Raw genomic sequence first — 24,080 nt, 5'->3', positions numbered from 1 at the left:
AAAGCAAGCAGCACGAAAAAAGATAAAAAGATCGCAAAGATTGTAAACGATTTTGTTTTTGAACAAAACGGTTGATACTTTCACTGTGTAAAGGCGGGAAATAAAAAAAAATGGCGCCGTTCGCAGTTCTGGTAGGTAAGCCTAGTAATACGAGCTTTGTCATGAAAAACTTACAGAATAAGTTTATTTGTATTGTAAGGCACTTAGTCAAATAATTATGTCTCTGAAAAGTCAGCCATTTGACCATCACAAAGTCTAGCCTTTTCCCAACTCTGTTGGGATCGGCTTCCAGTCTACTGGATACAGCTGAGTACCAGTGTTTTACATGAAGCGACTGAAGATCTGAACTCGTCAACCAATCTACCAGAGCAACTTTCTTTCCTCTGACTTCCCGTAACGACTGCCAAATATGTTCTAATGACAGCTGGGACCTACCAATTTAACATACCTTCCGAAACACGGAGGAACTCGTCATGACAAGATGGTCACCGCGCCAAGCATTGCTTAACCTTATGATCGATCGACCCGTGCGGCTGTTAGGTACTAGGAAATCCGAGCTTCTGTTAATATCATTCCTAGTTTCTAGTCTATTCCTATCGGTTATGATCACAATATCTTATCTTCAGCTAGATCACGGTTAAGCGCAGGAAGTTCCCTCCCATATGATTTAACCGTTACACTATCTATACGTCATATTTGTTATCTGTACGGTTGATAACCTCTGCCTCTAATACACTGCCGTTCGGTTAAATAACTGCCAAAATATAAGACGAAATTAATACAAATACACAGGATAAACATCATCCTCCGAGCCTTTTTCCCAACTATGTTAAGGTCGGCTTCCAGTCTAACCGGATTCAGCTGAGTACCAGTGCTTTACAAGAATCGATTGCCTATCTGACCTCCTCAACCCAGATACCCGGGCAACCCGATACCCCTTGGTTAGACTGGCTTCTGACTACATACACAGGATAAACATAGAAACCTATTATTGAGCCTATATAAAGAGGAGCTCGTGGCTAAGTTACAGCCGCACGGTTAAGCTTGACGCGTTTCGGGCCGTCTCTTGAAGAATTCGTCCGTGTTTCGGAAGGCAACACTAAATTGGTGGGTCCCGGCTGTCATTTGAACATCTTTGACAGCTGTTACGGGTAGACAGAAGCCAGAAAATCTGACAACCAGTCTCACCGAGGGGTACTGTCCGGCGTCGTCCTAATTGGCAGCGGTCGCGCGATGGCGCGATGCGATTTTCAACTAAAACGTCGTCTCAATTGACAGCGATCGCACGATGACACGAAGCGTTCTCGTCATGCGATGAGTTCAAACATACAGATTTCATCAGAGTGTCCTATTTGAACCTCAGAACCTCGCAAGTGAGATCGTGAGATGAAAAACGCATCGCGCCATCGCGCGATCGCTGCCAATTAGGACGACGCCTCCGGGATTTAGAAAGTCAAAGAGTCTCTTCATGTGGCACACTGATACTTAGTCGCATCCAGTTAGATTGGAAGCCCAATATAGTTGGGAAAAGGCTACGTAGATGATGATTACATATAATGATATTCATCTTGCCTTATCCCGGATACGTTAAGAGCAAGATTCTCAAAGCTGATTCACATAAGGTACCTATTGTAATCCGGTCATGTGAAGATGACTCAAAAGGCAAATATTCGGAAATCGCGTTCAACAGACTTGTTCATGACATATACACATATGTACTACATTATTTCCGAATTCCATACACATAGATACATACCCATGACCATATTATAATTATATACAACTTAGATACTTTGGGCACGTAAATAAATATTTGAACAAGAAGACAGAAAAATTCAGCAGGACCAAAGCACAACCAAAGCCTGCCGGGGCTGCGGGATTGTTCGCGCGGGTTACCGCGGCGCTGGTACATAAAGGGCTTCAGAAGGAACATGGTGGGGTTTAGTCAGTAAGAGTCTGACACTCCCTCACGCTGCATCCACAGCGGGAGCCGTCATTTGATGATTTGTCACAAAAGAGGCAGTGTATTTACTCATCTGGAGCTATATTTACGCGACATTATGAAGAAAACAAGGAAACAATATGATTTATGGTTCGTCTACTGCCTACCTATTAATCGATTCTTTAAATTCCTTTATGATTAGAAGGTAAGCATCATAATGGGTCGTATTATAGGCGGATAATATCGTTTACACGTGCGAGGTAATAATCATTATTCTATAACAATGAGCATACGACATTATTGTTTCAATTCCGACAAAAGATGACACAGTATAAACAAAAGACGTGAAAATTATCTCCGCCCAGGGGCTTATTTACATTTGTTTATGTTTCTCTCAGAAACTACTGGACCATTTCTACAAAATATTATATTACTTAAGCCACACTATCCCTTTTGTTTTATAGGTAAGTTGACTATGTTTTATATGGGAACTCAGAATCATAATATGAGGTATGGGAAAAATACTAAAAATAAAGGAGTAAGCTGTGACCATACAAATCCAAAGTTCTAATCACGAAGGTTGCAGTTTCGCGGACATATTAGTAATGTTCGCGCGCAATGTGTTACTGTTTGCTAGAGCGAGTACACCACGAGATACATGCGGTGTGGCATACAGTGCCACAAGGGGGAATCTCGACTTAACATTATGTGGAAGTGTCATAAATGTAGTATTCAATCAATACTATAAAGATTTTATCTTTCAAAGTGATAAAAATATCGAAATTGTTATAAAAATAGCCACACACATTGTATAACGGCTTATGTTTTATTACAAGATTTGCTTCCGCCAAAGGGACTACTTGGCGCACCAGATAAAGAGTACCTTACAGCCTTCTTCGATAAATACCTAATACTGAAAGAATTTTACAAACAAGACTTCAGATTATCGCGTTCGATATAACAATCAAACTCAAAGTTTATTCAAATTAGACTGATAAATCAGCACTTTGTGAACGTCAAAAACAAAGGACAGTCCCCAAAACGCCCACCCTTCACCAATTCCTATATGTTATTGCTGGGAAAAAGAAGTCGTGAATTGTCAAGCTTTATAAATCTAGTAGGTTCATATTTTCAGCAAAGTATGAATGTAGATGGATGGAGAGTAAGAAGAAGACCCAAGAAAAGATGAATGGATTGCCTAAAAGATTATATGAATAGGAAGGGAGTAGGTGTCAGTATGACGAGAGACAGGGGAAAATGGAAAAGGATGACATATTGCGCCGACCCCAAATAAAATTGGGAGGGGGGAGGAAGAAAAAGGTACATATTTTCAGCAACAGGCAAACGTTTTAGATTATAATTTATTTGTTCAATACAAATCTACCAGTTACAAAGTCAATAAAACAATTTTATTGCGCGTTCCCGATCAGCTGTGAGAGACCCGCCATGTTGGTTCCATGAATTGTCAAAACAAAACGTGAACAAAATAATCAATGGACATTATTCGGATGGATAGAATTCGAATAAACTTTTAATGTCTACTAGGTATTTGTTGAATTTTAATTTGTTTAAAATTTGAAATAAAGATAAGCCACAGGTATTATAAATGCAAAAGTAACTCGGTCCGACTGTCGCGCTTTTGCGATAAAAGTATTGAACCGATTTGAAAGGCCTGGATAGTGTAAGATTCTGAGACAGGATAGGGTATTTTTATTCGGGTGCGGGAAATAGTTCCCTCAGGCCTCAGAACACCCGTGTATCCTCAGGGAAAAGCTAGTAATTATTATAAAGAAGTGCTTAAAAGCACAGATTACCTACCTACCATATAGTTACTTGTACACGGTAAATCTCTGGATATATTGCACCGAATTTGAAAATTCTTTTACCACGTTACTTGTGTGAGTGTCACAGACTATTTTAACTATTTACATACCCATCGTGCGGGAAGTAGTTTCCTCAAAACGTAGGTAAATAATAATCTTATCCCAATTTTATTTAGGTTCGGAGCAGCATGTTTTCTCCTTCCATACTCTTCTATCTGCCATCATCTCACAAGTAACATTCTTCCTTAACCAAAAAGCATGTATATATACGGCTAGAAGTTAATAATAATGACTATTCTCTCCGGGTGAGGTTAGAAACAGGTACAGAGGTAACAAAAAATATCTCCTTTGATTTGAACCGTCCGTTACGAGTCGTTTCTAATACTCTTGACGTTTCGGAGAAATAACCGTCACACACATTATCTTACAGAGACATTACCTACTTATCGAGTGAGCTGCAGGTTTAATCAACTAGCAAGCCCTAGTGTCAGAGTTTTCTCAACTCCGCCTGACGGCCTCTGACGTGGAATTGTAACAACGACTGCTACTGAGTAGCATTCGGGGACGCCGGGACGTGCCCTCCTAGGCACGATGTCAAAATTATTTATCTGTTTAATAATACCGAAACCAATACATAAGTAACTGGTGGTTTCACCCGCGTCCCGTATGAAGTACTGCATGGAATCGGATAAAAAGAAGCGCAAAGCCTTCCTCGATAAATTGGTCATCGAACACCAAAAGATTTTTCAGTTTCTAATATAAGCGAGTTAATGCAAACACTTAAAAATATCTACTTTGACCGAAATGAAGTCGCCAAAGCGCCGACTTCTGTGTTGCAAACGTTAAAATTATTTGCCAAGATCTATCTCCAGTTGAGTCGGAATGCTGTCTCATCGGGTTATGAGAGTGAAGGAATAGTGAGTGCACCTGTGTCCAAGCAAATGCTTGTGGAATATAATATGTCCTGCGCTAGTTGATCTCCTTGGAGAGAACAGCCACTATAGCCGACAATCGGTCTGGATAGCATATTATATTCTGACGTCTAATGATTTTTTTTATGTTAATGAGTAGGTATATTAGTAATAATAAATACTACTAAAGCCTGAATCACTTATACTTGATTGAAATTGCTAATCAATACGTAATTTAGTCACGTTTAGAAGATCAATGTACGAAACACAGATGTATTGTTTCTAGCTTCACAATTAGGTATCTAGACACACGGCAGTGTGTCCAAGTTCGAGCAAAAAGCGACACACCGGCCGTGGGTTATATTACACGAACCATTTTGGGCCAAATTCGACCCCCCTGTAACTCAAAATCTATTTTATTTACGCATATCAAATTTCTAGTACAGCGGTTCCCGAATTCTTTTGGCTTCGGAACCCTTTTCGTCTCACCATTTTTCGGCGGAACCTTAGCTGAAGAAGTAAACTAAAGACGTATATACACTTAGGTACGGCTCGTGGCGTGTGGTAGCGCACCAAATGGTTATATGGTTAGAGACATATTCATTATACTCGGGCGTAGCATGACCACACGGGCCAGAAAACAATTTAGCCGCCCTTGACTTTGTGTATTATGTGAATAGTTTTCAGTTTGAAGACTGACAAAGTAAACGCAAAAAGAAATAGATTGGGTTTGTACAGGTGCGAGCGCGATTTTTTTAACTAAAAGAAGAAGTTCCAAGCACCCTGTGGTAGCCGGTATCGCGAGCGAAGCGAGCGCGATTTTTTTTTAGTTTAAGTACCTACACAAAATAAACAAAACCACTGTTAATTAATAGTTCTCAAAAAGTACAATATCCACACAAAAAAGGAAATGCAAATGAATGAGTAGCTAGCGAAGAAAGCGCTATTGCTTCTTCTGAACCAGAGGAATAAAAAAGGCACGTATTTAACGCGGCGACTAAGTAAAACGAATATAGGTTTTAAAAAATAATAGAGTGGGTACCATTTATAATGGGTTGGCAGCTAAAAAGGAGTATCATAATAAGTCAAAGGTAGCATATTAATATATCAGTTATGGGGTCCGTCTTAATTTAAACTAGCATCAAGTTTTTATTTTGGCGACTGAATTAATATCTAAGCGAAAACTTAGTGATGACAATAAAATAGAAAATGGGCATTCATAAATAATACAAATCAGGTTCTATTTAAAATTGTTTGGATGAAGAAAAAATATAAACTAGCTCATATTATAAATATATTGTGCGACTTTTTAATAGCTTTAAATAAAGTCTAAAATGGCATGAAGAAAAAATATTTTGCGGCTGTTATTTTCAAAATTATAGGTGAATAGCATGGAAGCAAGCATGCAACATGCAGCAAGCATGACTTCTGTCACGGCTCCGGCGCTGCGGGGCTCCGGCGGTCCCATGCGAGCTTATAGTCGCAGATGGTTTTCACGCTCACCACCGCAGCTTCGGCTTGCTGGCCGGCAGGGCCGGCCAGCCTCAGCCGCGGCGGCGAGCATTAAAACTACCTGCGCCTCAGCTCGCAGGCCGCCTCGCCCCTCCGCGCCTACGCGGTTTTGAATTGCACTCTAGGGGTAGGGCAGACAAGACTACGTGGAGTCGGTTTTGCAGCGATTCGTTTTCGTCACTAACTTCAATTTTTAATACAATGTTTTTTTAATTGAAGGTTATAAATGGCAATATGCTAAATAAAATGAATCCAAATTAAATTCTATCATCTTCATAGTGCGCCAAGTGAGATAATACCACCGCACCTTCCGCCGTTTTCATGAAATTATGATACACAATATTAATAATTTACTCTTATTCCTTTTTATTGTACTCCTTTTAATATTTAGAGCTATCCGCAAAGCGAAGCCTAAAACTGGGTTTTTAGTCGGCACGAAATAGTTGGTAACATATTATCTTTGCCACCCAACTAACATTATTAGTCGCCAAGTCATTATAAATAGCTCCTCACCTAATATTTCAATTGACTGGTATAGTTTATTTGCTACCCAAACGCAGCTGCTAGTTTTTAGTTTTTATAACACCCTTAATTTTGAACCTTACATATTATAATAGTCGCGAAAATATTTAATCGCTGCCAAGTTATTTTATTTGTTGCCACCATTTGTCGACTTTTAAGTTATTAGTCACCAGGAATATAATAAGCCAATAAAAAATAGACATTAAAGGAAACCTCGACGGAAGAGAGCGAAATTTTTTCGGTGTTGGATACTTGACCAATTAAACGAACATAAAAGCACCACACGTAACATGGAGTCGCGAGCGAAGCGAGCACGAAATTTTCGGATTCGCGGAGATGCAAAAATTGGAAATAATGTCACACTTTGATTCATGGTAAAAATAGCCACTAGAAATACTCGTATGCCGTGTCATTTCACGTCCTGTCAAATGTATGAAAACGTATAATCCTGGCGATGAAATGAGCCCAAAAAATGCGGTGATTTTTGGCCGACTCGCTACCTACTTTTGCCGATTGCCGAAGACCTGGAGGTATTAAGTTAATCTACAATTTGTAAAAAACGGAATTAAATTATCTGCTGCCGTGGCCTTCCCCCGCCACTTGTCGTGAACTCGTACTTACACTCCCGAGTGGTACCCACCTACATGGTGCCTAAATGGAATTTTGGAATGCATATTGCATAAAACAATTTAATTGAAAATTAATAATAATTTAATATTGTCAAAAGTGAAACGATTTACCGTATGAAAATCTTGAATTTTCCACGGAACCCCTGAGGGCCTGTCACGGAACCTCAGGGTTCCGCGGAACCCCATTTGGGAACAGCTGTTCTAGTATCTGTTGAGACCCCCTCACTTATCTAAAATACAAAATTTCATTAATATACCCACTGTAGGTCTTGAGATATTGACGTCAGAAAATCGCTATTTTTACTATACACTCACTGACTGACTGACTGACTCACTCATCAAAAACCTAGACCACTTCCAATGGTCGTATTGACTCGAAATTTGGCATGGAGGTAGGTCTTTATGTCAAGGTAAAGGGAAAAATCTGAAAATGGCCAAGTGTGAGTCGGTTTCAAAATAATGAAGGTGTTTTGTACCCGGTGTAAATTTATACCCCTAAGGAACTAAAACGAACTAAATTTATCTATATTTATATAATACATCTTCGAATGGTTGTACCGATCTGAAATTCGTTGCAAAGGTATTTAGTCAAAGTAAAGTAAAAATCTGAAAACGGCCAAGTGTGAATCACTTTCGAAAATAACGAATGTGTAACTTTGATCCACGAACATAATATATGATAACATGTCATGTCAGTCAGTTGGTAAATCTAGTCCATTTAGTTAATCTAGTTCATTTCTTTGTAAGAAACATAGTGCATATTAAAAAATCTGAAAGATAGTATAAATGAGACATTTCTTTAAACTTTAACTAACTTCATCATAAGAAAAAAATAAAATAAACAATCTTACAAAAATAAATGAAATCCCACCCAAAACAAAAATGTGAAAGACTGCCAAGTTCGATAATATGGGAACGCTTCGCCTATAAAAGAAGTGAGATCTGAATAAGTACCAAGTTCCATACACATACCTCAGTTAAAAATAGTTACTTTTTAATGATGTTACTTGGCAAGTTTTAATAGAAAATTAAATACTTGATTCATTGCGTTTAGTAGGTTTATAACAAGGTGTGTGAAAACTTGCCAAGTAACATCATTAAAAAGTAACAATTTTTAACTGAGGTATGTGTATGGAACTTGGTACTTATTCAGATCTCACTTCTTTTATAGGCGAAGCGTTCCCATATTATCGAACTTGGCAGTCTTTCACATTTTTGTTTTGGGTGGGATTAGAATTAATGAGCTAAGAAACCTCAATAGGAGTGGCTCATGGCTAAGTAACAGCCACACGGATCGAATCAAAGGTCTATGACGACTGGTCCTTGTCAAAACGAGTTCCTCCGTGCCTCAAATATGACATAACGGGTTGACAGGCAGAAAAGTCTGACAACCAGTCTTACCAAGGGGTATTGGGTTGCCCGGGTAACTGCGTTGAGAAGGTCAGATAGGCAGTCGCTCCTTGTAAAACACTGGTACTCAGCAGAATTCTACTAGACTTTTAACGTATCATGCCTGATCAAATTAAACAACGTGCCCGACATGCTAACTAGATCAATGATTTGCTTACTGAATAGAATTTTGACATTAGCCTTATACAAGTAATATCAAATTCCTATCTCTACTACTCAAGACAAGATATAAATAGATTATAGGAATGGCTCTTGACTCTAGTAGGTACTCTATCAATCTCATCATCATCCTCCGAGCCTTTTTCCCAACTATGTTGGGGTCGGCTTCCAGTCTAACCGGATTCAGCTGAGTACCAGCGCTTTACAAGAAGCTACTGCCTATCTGATCTCCTCAACCCAGTTACCCGGACTCACTGGCTTTTGACTACCCGTAACGACTCTATCAATCTATCCTACATATAATTAACTCTAGCAAATTAAACATGTCCAAATGTTGTTAATTTTCAACAAAAAAACCTAAATTCTTTATAAAATCACAGGAAACAGAATGACGTAACTCTGTAAGGTTATGTCTCGAAATGTCAAGCGTGGTCCTTTAGACTTAAAGCAAGCCAGATGTCAGACATTTTAGCTTTTAGGAGTGCCCGTTGTTACAAAACTTAATTTGAATACGCAGTAATAATAGTAGGAATACTCCATCTTTTTGTGATGTCAATGCCTCTGCCTGCTCACGTTTTTTGTCTACGCAAAGGTATAAAATCTTTCAGCCTATATTTTGTACTTAATGTAGCAGTCACTATTTTGGTAAAGGTTACAACTTTTATGTATTCCGTTTTGGCGCCATGTCTTACCAACGGCCAAATTACGGTAAAAACCTCAAAAAGTTACTATTATTAACAGAAAAGGATAATTATTGGCAGCACAGGTTAACGTCTTTGATTCAAAATCAATGATTCAAAAAAGTATTGCTATGTAAAATGGCGGAAATGTAAAAAACAGCTGATTGAAGATTGATATGAAAAGATGGTCAATTTTGTTTGATTGCAAATCAATATTTGAATTGATCTTGAGGGTCGAAAGTTTTTTTGCGTCGCCACTTCAAAGCATAACTTCGACCATATGATTGCCGAAGAATTTAAGGATATCGGGAGACACAAACTTATATTTGCAGTTGAAAATACGTAAACTAATACAATTTTTAACGCATCCCTTATTTTTCCGTTGCAAATGTAAGTTGGCGCGCTTTTAAGTAAGGTTACAAAAGAGATAATGATCTGTTTTATACCTTATACGAATTACAATTAAGTTGAAAATAGCTTGATGAGTTCAGAGAGCGATCATATGATTGTTACTTTGAATTTTATCAATGTGTTGGTGTGTGATACTGGATTCCCTTTGCTTATTTCTCTAATTTGAACCTTTAAGTCTTTGCACTAAGACTGTTTTTCGTTAAACAGTAGTGTTTTGTATGTGTAAGAACAGGATTTGTTTCCCATATGATTTTTGTATGGCATTCCATTCAAGGTTGCAAACAAACTGAATTGATCACTATTAACTAAGCATTAAGGTTGAAATTAAAATAATAAATGTTAATATCCTCGATCTAGTTAGGACGTATACCTACTTAGACGGGTTCGTTTCAGTTGCCAAGCTCAAAATAAATTTATTACCAAAAATTTAGTTAAAAAAATAACAGCTGGGTTTAAGGTTATAAAATATATGTACACATTTTCTTGTTAAATATCTAACTAATTTATATAAAAGTAGATTGTAATTGAACTGTGTGAATAATAATTTACATTTTATCCATAAGTGAATACCTAAAGTGTGAATTAAACGACTCCGCTATTACTGTAAGTGTCTTGGTTACATTACAACCATGTAAGAGCCTTATTGTAAAAGCAGCAAAAATCTCTTGTTTATTAGAATATTATCAAAAAGCTAAAATTTAAAAACCCCGACCCAAAAAGTACGCAATAATTATGACAAAAGGTTAAAACGCTAAACCCTATAAAATGCAAAAATAACTTTTAACACTACGTAAACTAAATTTTGTCGTGTCGGGGACCGCTCTAATTCATTACTTTAGATACGTGTTTTTTAAACGAATGTTGTAATTAGGTACGTATAATTTGATTAAAAAGCGGTCCCCCGACACGTCAAAATTTAGTTTACGTAGTGTTAAAAGTTATTTTTTGCATTTTATAGGGTTTAGCGTTTTTAACCTTTTGTCATAATTATTGCGTACTTTTTTTGGGTCGGGGGTTTTTTAAATTTATAATTTAATTTTATTTCATGCTTTTTAAAGGAGCTCCTTAATTTTTCCTTCTTTCATTTTTTTATTTATTCTATCTTTTATTAAGATGGGGTCGCTATATGCGATCTCGGCCAAAGGAAGCTGTTTAACAATCCTCATGACAAACTGGCTCTGGGAGAATTGCATAGATTGAGAAACAATAAAGGTTAACCTTTGGACATTCTAGATTTTCAGCAAAATATAAATCGGTTTATCCGTTTCATTCCGGCATTCCAGGGTTTCATCCGCCACATCCCATTTCCAGCATCAGGTTCTCGTCAATCAGAAACATTAAGAGAACTCGTCAAGACAAATTCAACGAGCCCAAACTCGATGGGTTTACTAAAAGGCAGTTCAGGGTTACGTCTCCTACCTTCGTGCCCTAACAGCAGACCAGCTCAGTGGTTCCAAAAGACATTAGTGTTTCAAATTTCAGATCCCACATATACTTGCAAGTAAAGTGAGCGACGTGTAACATTCCTATCACATCTAGCAAACGAGCTGATGACCTTGAAGACCTGAACCGATTTCCACCAAACATAGCTAAGAACACTCCCGACTGACATACCTTTTAAACAAAAAAAACCGCATTACAATCGGATCATCCGTTTGGGAGCTACGATGCCACATACACACACACACACACACACACACACACACACACACACACACACACAGTCAAACTTATAACACCCCGTCGTTTTTGCGTCGGGGGTTAAAAATGAAATGAAACGGTACCTAAGAATAAAACTATAACTAATAAATATCTACGGTACTGAATAGTTAGGTACATACTTCACGCTACTTGTGTTCAATTCTTTCATTTGCTCTAGCTAGAGTAATAGCAAGTATTCTTTACTTTTGAATTTTCGACAAATTCTAACTTTAGCTCGTTTTCATTAAGATAACCGAATGCTTTGACAATTAAAACGAGGCAATTTCTATTATTTACAACGCCCAGTGCTACGCATCGTCTTTTTTGAAAATCAATTAGATTAGATGGTTTTCGTTCTGCGGTGCACGGTCTACGCCCAAGATGGTAATAAGTACCTATTAATAAGTAATAACAGTCATGACAATACTTAAGTAGTTTTCTTTATAAACAGATCTTAAAACATGACTTTTCTAAATAATTTTGTAACTTCTCTATAATTAACTATTTTCCTCGTAAAACTAACCCTAAATTAAACTCCAAAAATTACTACAAAACATTTATTCCCGGAAAGCTACGGTATAAATTACGTAGGGTGGTATCACCAACGGCCGTTCGCGCGCCCGCGGGAATTGTCCCACTCTATCCTCTCAGTTGGACTTAGTCAACGCCACAGGTCAACGCTCGGCGCCATTGGGGAGCGGACGTGTGTTACTCCCGTACTGTGATAAAAAACCTTTTCAAAGACTGATTTAATTATGTACTTTTGTGAAACGTGTGTTTTGATATATTTGTGCCAAAATGTGGGGTGAAAGCAGCAAACATTGTGAAGTTAACTGCCAGTGTTCTGGGTATGTACATTTTTTTCATAATTCGTGCCTAAACTCTAGTTTTTTTTTAATCTAACGTGTAAATGACCGGTATGTAAGCTTATTTACAACGAAACTGACAGCCTGTTATCATCATAACAATCCTATTTATTGTTAAAAATGAGCTAAAACTTTGCCGTCGGCAACGAAACTTTACAACGACTATTTACTTTACTGAAGTAAATAAAACTATTTACTTACACAATTCATTTGCTTCTCTGGACACTGGCTGTAATAAACTAAGCTTACAACTCTTATAACTTTGAAAATGACCATAGAATCACCTAAAAGTTTGGATAACACTACCGAGCTTTTTTTCTCAATTTCATAGAGTTGTACCTCTATTACATAGTTAAAATACCACATACGTGTACTATTATAGAGATTTAGCTCAATATTAACATTCCTAACCTATATTTTAAGCTTTAACAGCGAATTTCACAAGAATGTGTGGGCGTTACAAACTTTGATTGTTAACCTATTTACTATTGTTTTCATGACTGTAAAGAGCAATATCTTAATATCTTTGTATTAAGAACTATGTTTAATGTTTACGAGCTTAAATAGTACCTAAATAACGTAGTAGATATAACATAAACGTCTAATTATGTTGACAACGCATTGACGACGACTTCTGAGTTTGAAACACGTTTGCTAGCTGAAAAAATGTCTAAGTTACATCGCTTCTAGCTCAGCGGTTAAAACTATCATTGTTAAGTACAAAATAACAGCGAAAATAACATTTTTCAGATTTTTTTGTATGTTTACACATTGACCAATGATCGGCCATGCTAGGTTTTATGATAACCCAATAAGGAAGCAAAAGTATTCAATATCAAACAGCCTATAAAGTTACTTTATCCTCCTTACAGACTTAGGTATGCAAGTATCTATTTTTATCGTGCTTATCAATGCCTAAAACCTTCCTATAGACACACATGGCTAACATAATAATAATATTATGCAAAAAAACTTGAAATAATGACATCATCGCGCGGCCATAGCCTTGGAGCATAGAGTAGGTGAACGAACTCTTTTGAAGCCACGACTCTTTGGTAAGCGCGCGAAAGTGGTGGACGAAAGGGAAATGACAATTTCTATGAAATTGGAACAGTTTTTTCGTTTGCAAAAAATATGGATGTAGGTTAGTATTTTTCCCGTATTTTAAGGATAAAATCGCCTTCCTGCCCCAGTCAAAACTATCCGAAGTACTTTTCCAGGTTCCGTTCAGTCTCCGTGCCAAACTGTTTGATTTGCGGTCGTTCCCAATATTTTATCTATCTTTTGTTTTGATATCTGCAGATAGGAATTTGACTTTGCCTGTGTATGGAGCTAATCTCAAAATTCTATCTCTAGTGACAGAATCCAAATAACAGAATTATAAGTACTGAAATGGTAATGTCACTTTTACATAACATAAGCTTATCATAACTTCTCGTCATGTAACTTCGTTAAGAATGACGTAACATCCGCCAATCTAGAACTTAGATTTGAAAATCCCGTTCTTAACCGCCATCATGGAATTTAGCGGGATTTCCCGCTACTGCGAGTTTCTATAACCTACCTATCTATCCTTGGTTATGAGATTGGATATTACATTTTGACATAAGCCTCATATCTATTTTGGCAAAATCTATCGCAAAACAAATGATAGATTCGTTATTGAAATCCTAGTAAAACTACGAACTTGTAAAATAAGTCATCAAATACTACCTAGGTATTTGACTAACTATGCATGACCAACTAGATTTTCAAAACCTAGAAAAGTCTATTAATTTCCTCAATTTCTTAGAAAATTCGTATCTAACCTCATTTAAAAGAAAATTATTATATAAAAAATCAACATACATACAGTAATAATGACAATATAGGTATTACATACATAATCTGCAAATTAGTACCTATAACATGGCCGATAAACTCATGTTTGTATATTTATCTCCCTCTTTCATATGAGGCAACACGCGTGAGAAAGAGTTAGCGATATCTGTATTGGCGGGAAGTAGTTAAGTGTCAACGATCGGTGATGAATTGAATCTCTTATAGAGCTATCTTTTGTACAATTTCCTGTGTAAATAAACATGTTAAAATGTCCTAGTGAACTAGAAAACTGGGTAGGTACTTTCTGTTTTTTCCCCAATATTGGGGTAGGCTTCCAGTCTAACTGGATGCAGCTGAGTACCAGTGTGCCACAAGGAGCGACTGCCTATTTGATCTCCTCAACACAGTTACCCGGGCAACCCAATACTCCTTGGTAAGACTGGTTGTCAGCATTTCTGGCTTCAAATGACGTGTGAGACATAAAATGACTGATTTCAGACGACGCCATTTTTGCGAAGAATATATGAATGAAAGACAATTGATAGTATGTAAGTGCCTATTAATAAATCGTACAGCGGAGATAAGTAGGTCAATTTTGATAAAAGTATAATGTATCAAAACAAACCGCGGATTTTTTATCGAGAACGCAGTTTTAATTAATTTTAATGCGTTTCAATTAGATAAGCATTATCGAACTAGCTGTTTCACCCGTGTCCCGAGGGAACAACTTTCCGCATCCGGATAAAAAGGCGCCTATATGTTATTTTGCCCAGCTATATTTCTGTAGAAGTAACATCAAAATACGTTCATTAGTTTCTGCGTGGTAGATTAACAAACATACATACATACAAACTTTCAGATTTATAAGTGTGATAATAAGAAACACGTTATATTCATTTATTTAACACTTCATCCCTAATCCACCTACACTTAAAACTAAAAAACAAAAACAAAAATTTAAAACCATAAACAACATCATAGACAAAGACTTTTACGGCTGTGGTTGTCTATGGGCAGACAACAATGAGCCCCTATGCCTCTAAAATCTAAATACAAAAAAAAAACCGTATAATTTTGAAGTGCCTTACATACTTACATGGACGGTTTTTTTTTTTTCAAAAAACCGGTTTTTGGTAATAGAGATAGGCCTATGTTGAATTTCTAATCCAAAACCGGATTTGGATGTTGAGAATCAACTTGTTACATCGAGATTTTTTGGAATAGACGTGCCCCGAGGTTTTGTACGCCCTTTACGTACTTATTTTTATTTTTCTCAGGTACAGTCAACTTCAGGTCAGTGGTAACAGTTTTATAGGAAAATCGTACTTATTACTTTTGAGTTGAGATGCATGACAGTTACCACTGAAGTGAGGTCTACCGTACTAGTCTACCAAGTTCACTGAGAATATAAACTTTTGTCGAAAAACGAGTTCAATTTTCTAAGTAAACTGTTGTTTTCAGAAATCTTTATAGCCTGATGTTATATAGAGAGAAACAAAGCTTAATAATTGGGCTATGTATAGCAAAAATTATAGTCTAAAAAGTCGTCTTCGTCACATAACTATACCACTCTGAAGTTAGCTTTTTTCTTTTTTTTAACGACGTCAAAAATCATCAAATGACCCCTCCCGCTGTGGGTTAGCAGCGGTGAGGGAGTGTCAGACTCTTACTGACTAAAAACCGTCGTGTTCCGTCGTGGGCCTTTTATGTACCAGGGCCGCGGTAACTCGCGCGAACAATCCCGCAGCCCACTCTCAAGTTACCTACCTACCTATCATCAATTGCCTCAAAAACAGCCTATCTTTCATCACTAGGTCACTAAACCACTACTGAATACTACAAACTAAAAATAAAAACTTTTTTATAAATAGGATATCCGAAAATGGCGGCTTACAATGACAGGAAGCCTAACGGATGTCACGGTTGGGTAGTGACGAAAATGAAACTTTGTTACCGAACGAAAGTGAAGACTGTTACTGTTTTTTGAGTACTGATGGAATTTTTGAGAAGTGAGAGTGCTTACTGAGGTTAGAGTTTAGATGGGTGGGTATAAAGTACAGTAAACTGCACATCAGTGGTAACTGTCATGCACCTTAACTCAATAGTAATAAGTACGATTTTCCTATAAAACTGTTACCACTGACCTGAAGTTGACTGTACTAGTTAGGAAGATGAATTCTCTTGTTAAAGACTAGCTTCTGATAGTGGTTTCACGAAACTGGATAAAAAGTATAGTCTTCTTTGATAAATGGGCTTTCTAACACTGAAATATTTTTTCAAATCCGTCCTGTAGTTTCTGAGTAGTTCAAGCAAACACACTCCTCAGCGTTATAATATTAGTATAGATAGGAATTTGAAATCACTTGAAAGTCACTGATCTCAAAATCCAATCTCCAGTAAGCAAATCCACCGATAGATACCTTATTAAAATCCACAGTTCAGAAAAAAACGATCTGTTTCCTACCACACGCAATACTGTGTACGTGATGCAAAACACAAGAATTTGTTCTAACCATAGGAAAATAACTAGTTTTTCTTTACTTCTAATGGCACGCTCTAAATTGCGGACCGCCTTGAAGAAATACCGTGAAGGAATGAATCGTGATTTGAAATACGTGCGTAACAACTAAAGTCATTACTAGCTAATACTGTGGTTCCACTCGAAGTTACAAATCAAATTCAAATATGGCTGCAAAACAGCAAGAAAACAAAAGACAGTCCCCAAAACGCCCACCCTTCACCACTTCCTATGTGTTATTGCTGGGAAGAAGTGGCGCAACAAACTCCACAGAACAAATTATGTGTTGAGAAGGCACGTTAAATTGAGTCCCGGCTGTCGTTTGAACATCTTTGGCAGTCGTTACGGGTAGTCAGAAGCTAGGAAATACAAGGTATTGGTTTGCCGGGGTAACTAGGTTGAGGATATCAGATAGGGCAGTCGCTCCTTGTGGCACACTGGTACTCAGCTGCATGCTGTTAGACTGGAAGCCGACCCCAACATAGTTGGGAAAAGACTCGGGAGATGATGATGGCTCTTGTAACTTGGTAAATAATAAGAATTTCAAATCCTGTATGCAATGTATGGGCTATCCAACGATTTTGATCCAAGGTCAAATTCAGGAAATAGTGTCCTTCAATTATTATATACGCATGAATGATCGTACATCCGCTAACATTATAAATTCAAAAATACTTTTCGAAAACGGTTTGACTGTCAACAATTTGGGAAGGACAGATACAGAAAATATGGTACATGTCTTTCTTCCTGTTTATCTTGGAAATGTAAACAAACTAAATACTCCTTAAGATTGTTAAAATTATGATAATGCTGGCTGTTTATTTTGAGAGGTTTTGGGACTGAATACTTACTGGTCCACTTAAAAAGAAACCCACCCAAAACATAAATGTGAAAGACTGCCAAGTTCGATAATATTGGAACGCTTCGCCTATAAAAGAAGTGAGATCTGAATAAGTACCAAGTTCCATACACATACCTCAGTTAAAAATAGTTACTTTTTAATGATGCTACTTGGCAAGTTTTCACACACCTTGTTATAAACCTACTAAATGCAATGAATCAAGTATTTAATTTTCTATTAAAAGTTGCCAAGTAACATCATTAAAAGTAACTATTTTAACTGAGGTATGTGTATGGAACTTGGTACTTATTCAGATCTCACTTCTTTTATAGGCGAAGCGTTCCAATATTATCGAACTTGGCAGTCTTTCACATTTATGTTTTGGGTGGGATTTCATTTATTTTTGTAAGGTTGTTTATTTTATTTTTTGACGTGACAACGTCTTATAAATCGATGGAGCCGGCTGCACGCACGAAAAAACATGACTCATGCGGCGTTACCTCGCTCTGAGGCGTTCCGTTTAAGGCTTGAAGTGCAAGCGAGAGCACGCAGCGAGCGACAAAGAGGCACAATCGGCAGCTACTCACGTTGTCACGTTCAACTATCGTCAGTAAAACGACTTTACAGACAGTGGTTTTTTTCATATGACTAAGTTAGTTAAGGAAATGACTCATTTATTCTATCTTTCAGATTTTTTAATATGCACGCTTCTTACAAAGAAATGAACTAGATTTACCAACTGACTGACATGACATGTTATCATATATTATGTTTGTGGATCAAAGTTACACATTCGTTATTTTCGAAAGTGACTCACACTTGGCCGTTTTCAGATTTTTACTTTACTTTGACTAAATACAAACCTTTGTAACGAATTTCAGATCGGTACGACCATTCGAAGATACATTATATAAATATAGATAAATTTAGTTCGTTTTAGTTCCTTAGGGGTATAAAACACCTTCATTATTTTAAAACCGACTCACACTTGACCATTTTCAGATTTTTCCCTTTACCTTGACATAAAGACCTACCTCCATGCCAAATTTTAAGTCAATACGACCATTGGAAGTGGTCTAGGTTTTTGATGAGTGAGTCAGTCAGTCAGTCAGTCAGTCAGTCAGTGAGTGTATAGTAAAAATAGCGATTTTCTGACGTCAATATCTCAAGACCTACAATAGGTATATTAATGAAATTTTGTATTTTAGATAAGTGAGGGGGTCTAAACAGATACTTGAAATTTGATATGCGTGAACAAAATAGATTTTGAGTTATAGGGTGTTCGAATTTGACCCGAAATGGTTCGTGTAATATAACCCACGGCCGGTGTGTCGCTTTTTTTGCTCGAACTTGGCGGACACACTGCCGTGTGTCTAGATTTATTTGAATTCAATTCTAATTTATCCCGGTATTGGACCGGAGTCACGGACTGATCACATTAAAATAAGGACAAGCATATCCATGGTCATTTGATAGTGTCCTTCACACACACACACACAGACACAGTCACACACACGCACACACATATATCTCTGTAGGAAAGAGCCATTATGCGTAGGTTGCACCACTTTTTATAATACTCCATTGCTTCCAAGGATATCTTTAAAGAAAAAAATAAAGATACTCTCCATGACTTTGAAAAAAAAGTCCAGTAATGGCCTCCTTGGACGTTGGGGAAATTACTTCGGTATCTATGGTCGTGTTTTGAAAAAGGAATAGATGAGAAAGCAATGATGGCTCTCGATACGGTAAGTTTATTGATTTGCTGGAATTATAGGAAATGTAAGTCGTTTTCTGCGGTTTTGTAACCACTGAGATGAGTATTACCTATGCCATTGCATTCCTATATCAATTTCATACAGACTCGATTTATATTCGTATGCCGTTTTCACGCGGCTTCAGCCCATACCGGGATAAAATACAGGGAAGAGTGTAGCGTTCCAACGAATTTTACAAAACGGTTCTGTGTTTCCTCTTTATTATATCAGTATAGATTTCGGGGCTGAAACCCCTCAAACAGTCCGCCTAAACCGTTAATGAACAAAACGATATTTATCAGCAACATTAGTTAGCCATGTGGTACTAGGCGCCCAGAAGTGCGCAGGCGGTTGTACTTGTATGTTATCATCGGCTGTTGATATTTCACGCTCTGGTGCTGCGAGGGTGGCTTACATATGTCGCTTGAGTTTATGAGCGCCTGGTACTTTTGTAGCTTGATAGTTTAACTTACTGGTTAAAGTTAACTGGTTAGGCCCGGTTGTTCGTACGTTACGGTAAAGTTAAAATTTCACCATTGTCAATTTTGACCACGGTTAATTTGACATTTTTATTATGAAATTTTAACGTTCAACAACGCTTTTTGAATCTAAACCCTGTTAATTTTACTGTAACTAGAATTTAACCCTAACCTTCACGTAACCGAGCTTCGAACAACCGGGCCTTAGTTGGCTAGTTTAACTGACTTTAAAACAGTGAGGTTTTCAGGTTGACCTGTGTGTGTGTATGTTTGTGCGCGATTATTTGGTTGACTGGTACCTCAGATTTGGATGCGGTTTTCAGCATAGTATTTGTCAGACTTATATGAACGTTTTAGGTATCTTGAAGACGGCTTATTTTATTTGTAAAATAAGGTTTTTTCATAAAATAATCTGAGAGATACGCTAGAAGTCGGTATAAGTGGATAGCTTAAAATAACGTGAATTTGGAAAATAATTGTCATTTCATTTATCAAAATATCTCTTTCATTTTACATCATCAAAACCCAGTCCCAAAACCATAGAATTAGCGAAAAATCGATATCGCAACACCACCATATCGATCACAATTCAATCAAAAATAAACCTTATCTTCATACAAATACAGTAACATTTCTATAGAACTATTTCTACAATTCACAATCCCTTTTGATCAAGGCAGTGATCACACCCTTGGACCCCCAGAATTAAATATATTGTTTTCGCTGATAAAACCAAAATTTATCGTGCAAAAAATACTTTTATTGTTGATAGCTCTTCCATGCAGTATTTCAAGTGTTGTTGATGAAATGTGGATTTCAATAAGCTGTCTATCTGTTGTTTTGAGGTTATCCTCGTCTTCCATACTCTTCTCATTTAAATTCATTCATTCATTTAACCAGAGGGAACATAATACAATTTACGCACCCATACCAAAAGAGTACCTATTCCTTTGCAAAGACTAAGGAGTCTTTACTTACAGCTCAAAAAAAAAAAGTAAGTAATTTTGACGTTTATGAAGTCCCTCAAAAATGGCCGCTATTCTTCGAGAAAAACGTTTCTTTGTGAAAACTACGACAATGGTTTCCAAAATCACGCGAAAAGTAATGAATTGGTTCACTTATATGCAAATTATTATGCTTCAAAGGACCAAATGACGATAATTAGTTAAAATTTATGAAAAGGCATCGAAATTAACTGTATATGAATCTTACAAGAGACAATATGATTTGGTAGACCGCACATCAGTGGTAACGTTTCATGCACCTTAACTCAATAACAATAAATACGATTTTCCTGCAAAACTGTTACCACTGACCTGAAGTTGACTGATCGAGAATGGCTACTAGACACTTCGATTATTATCGACTTATAGGACGAAGGGAGTATGTCGGATTATCACAGTGTTTTACGCAAAAAATACACCATAGATTTCCATAAAAATTGGCAGTAATTAAGATTATAGGTAGAACAATATACAGGCTACTTTTTATAGGTTTCCGACAAGTAGTTTCTTCATAAAACGCTAGTATAAGCTAGTTATATTTTCACTTCCTACTTGGGACCCAGTGAACACCCTCTGGGTTCATTAACCTTGCCAGATGCGACCCTCGCGTAGGGTAGTTCAGCTAGAACATTATAAACTATACAATAATCCCGTATTCATAGTAATGAATCATCTATCTATAGTATTTTTTGATATTGGAACTTTTTTCGGTGGCCGTCATATAAGTTTGCTGCTCTGAAGTTGACTGACTTCATGGTAGTCAAAATATACGAAAATGTCGAATTATTTTTGTTTTTGTTTTATATTTTAGTCAAGTTTCTACAATGTAAGAAGAAACATAGGTAGTATTTCCAATAAAAAGTAATAAAAACTCCAGTAGCAATCTATCTATCCGAAGATTTTGGGAACAAAAATAAACAAAAAATTTAAGTTTTTTTTTATAATTATAAAAATAACAATTATCCTAACTAACAGGTGTGCTTCCCACGTAAACTTAACTAATTAAACATCTTTCAATTCCTCCCACAAATTAAATCTTACTAAAATCTCAAAACGACCATAGACAAACTGACCGTCGCTATAAACCTTCATCTATTAACCCTTTCTACGAAAACAAGAAAAAACAACTTGTTCTAAACCACGACTTTAAAAAAACTTTAAGAAAAAAACTTGGACTACAAAGCTTCATTCAACGGTTAACTGTCGTCTCGTTCTGACGTGTATGTCTGTCTCTTTTACACACTGATTTTACATTCCTTACACTTATGTCATGTTGGGTAGGTTTTTTTTAGATTATTATGTAATAGTTTTTACTTGAATAATCTAGAGTCTAGTTAAATTGATGTTCTTATAAACTGCACAGTTACTGACATACTTACCAAAATTGAAAAAGACAAAAAATATATTAAAAAATATATATACATAATTTCATAAAATGTCGTAAAATCTTCATTTATCAAAGGATCTTAACACACATTTAAAAGTAGTACATAAAAAATGTACAAAAATTAAAAAACTGCATTTTTGCAAACAAAAAAAATTTTCTCATATCTTAATCTTAAGCTATGAATATCTATGAAAATCATCTAACTATTTCGCCTTTTTCTTTCTTAAACCAAAACCCGTAACTCCAACGTATATTCTAACTGCTACGGTAAGCATACCGTGACGGGCCGTTAACAGAAGACGTTAACTAACATATGCGGTTAAAAAACTCCTAGTTAACGTTACGTTTAATCAATTCATTGGTTTTTAACTCACTGATTAGTATTATTTGACTTATTTGTTGAAAAAAAAACTTAATGAGAAGATTTTTTTTATGTACAAAAAATTAAGTTTTTTTTTTCTACTAAATTTTCTCTACACAGACACTCAGTAAAGAGATACTTAAGAGAAAAAAACTTTTAGACTGCTTTTTATCCGGGTGATGAGATTAGATCCCCCCGGAAGCGAATAAAACCGGGAGAAACATCTAGATTTTAGGTAACATTTGAACCACTACTATATGTATTAATTTAATTCATTTTTCACGGTTTCAAACCATCCCCATTTTACAATCTATCAACTACATACTATTCGCAATGAACATAAAAAAACACAACAACAAGGAAGTCTAAACGTCAAAATGATTGGTGACACAAATTCAAGATGGCCGACAAGTGTGAATGTTCTCAATAGACTGGGCTATTGTCTTAATGAAATTGACATACTTATGACATCCTATGTTGCAATCTACATAGTGTACTTGTGTCAGATGGCAAAAGAAATTGAGACCCTAATACGGCGGGAGGCGGTTAAGAAATATTACTGATATTCAAAATTTTTGTAGCTTTCTAGATATCGGTGTTTCGAAGTTTGAGCTTTGTTCAAATTGACGAGCTTTTCAGTGTTTAACCTGAAAGTATGTATGTATGATTGTGCGTGATTGTCTCACATTAGGCTAAACTAATTTTGAAGCAGTTTTCAGCATAGTATTTGTCAGACTCAAAACAATATTTTAGAGAAACCATTGAAGTTTTTTTGTAAAAAGTCTGTTTATGAAAAATAGTTTTTAACATGCATAACTTTGCTTTTCAAAAACCTTTAGACGCCTCATGCAAGCTTAATAATGTTTAGCTTAGAACCAGCCTGATGCAATATTTTCCCAAAAGTCCGTTGACTTCCCATACAAACTCTATGTCAACAAGAAGTACCGCTGTACTGCATATTCTAGCTAATGGATGGCGCAAGTCTGTTTGACGTTTCACTTCGACTGTCAATGTCAAAAATTTTCTTTGTACCGAGGATTTTGGATATTTGTGCTAAATTGGCTTCGTGAAAATCAGCTAGTATCTATCTAAATTAAGTTTATATTACTATACATTGTCTCGTATAGTAGCACATATTACGTAACTTTTCTCCTTAAGACCGTTACTCTCACTGAATTCTCAATTCAAAACACGGGCTCGCCATTTTAATCAGATACATCCTTTGTCTATGATGTAATAGGAAATGACGTCATCGCGAAAAAAGCTGCGTTTATTGTCTCTTGTTGTTCGGAATTTAAATTTTATGATGAGCGAAGTGGACAGCTGATTTTGCGCGCGAAAGACGC

At 36.6% G+C, this 24,080-nt stretch overlaps 1 protein-coding gene and 1 long non-coding RNA gene across 2 annotated transcripts in view; both read left to right on the top strand.

The window, feature by feature from the left end:
- LOC135119227 (uncharacterized) overlaps window positions 1-24,080 on the top strand; it is a 233,682-nt gene that overhangs the window by 22,836 nt on the left and 186,766 nt on the right. The gene's annotated exons all lie outside the window — the stretch shown is intronic.
- Window positions 12,357-24,080, top strand: part of LOC110380949 (M-phase inducer phosphatase) — a 34,632-nt gene continuing 22,908 nt past the window's right edge. The window contains exon 1 of the mRNA XM_021341109.3: window positions 12,357-12,548. Within this exon, the coding sequence (XP_021196784.3) occupies window positions 12,499-12,548 (50 nt within the window). The 5' untranslated portion in view covers window positions 12,357-12,498. The remainder of the gene's footprint in view (window positions 12,549-24,080) is intronic.

This window comes from Helicoverpa armigera, chromosome 31 (assembly GCF_030705265.1).
Source record: "Helicoverpa armigera isolate CAAS_96S chromosome 31, ASM3070526v1, whole genome shotgun sequence".
In the NCBI taxonomy this organism is placed as follows: Eukaryota; Metazoa; Arthropoda; class Insecta; order Lepidoptera; family Noctuidae; genus Helicoverpa; species Helicoverpa armigera.
The sequence above is the reverse complement of the archived record's forward strand: the minus strand, read 5'-3'. Positions and strand labels throughout refer to the sequence as shown.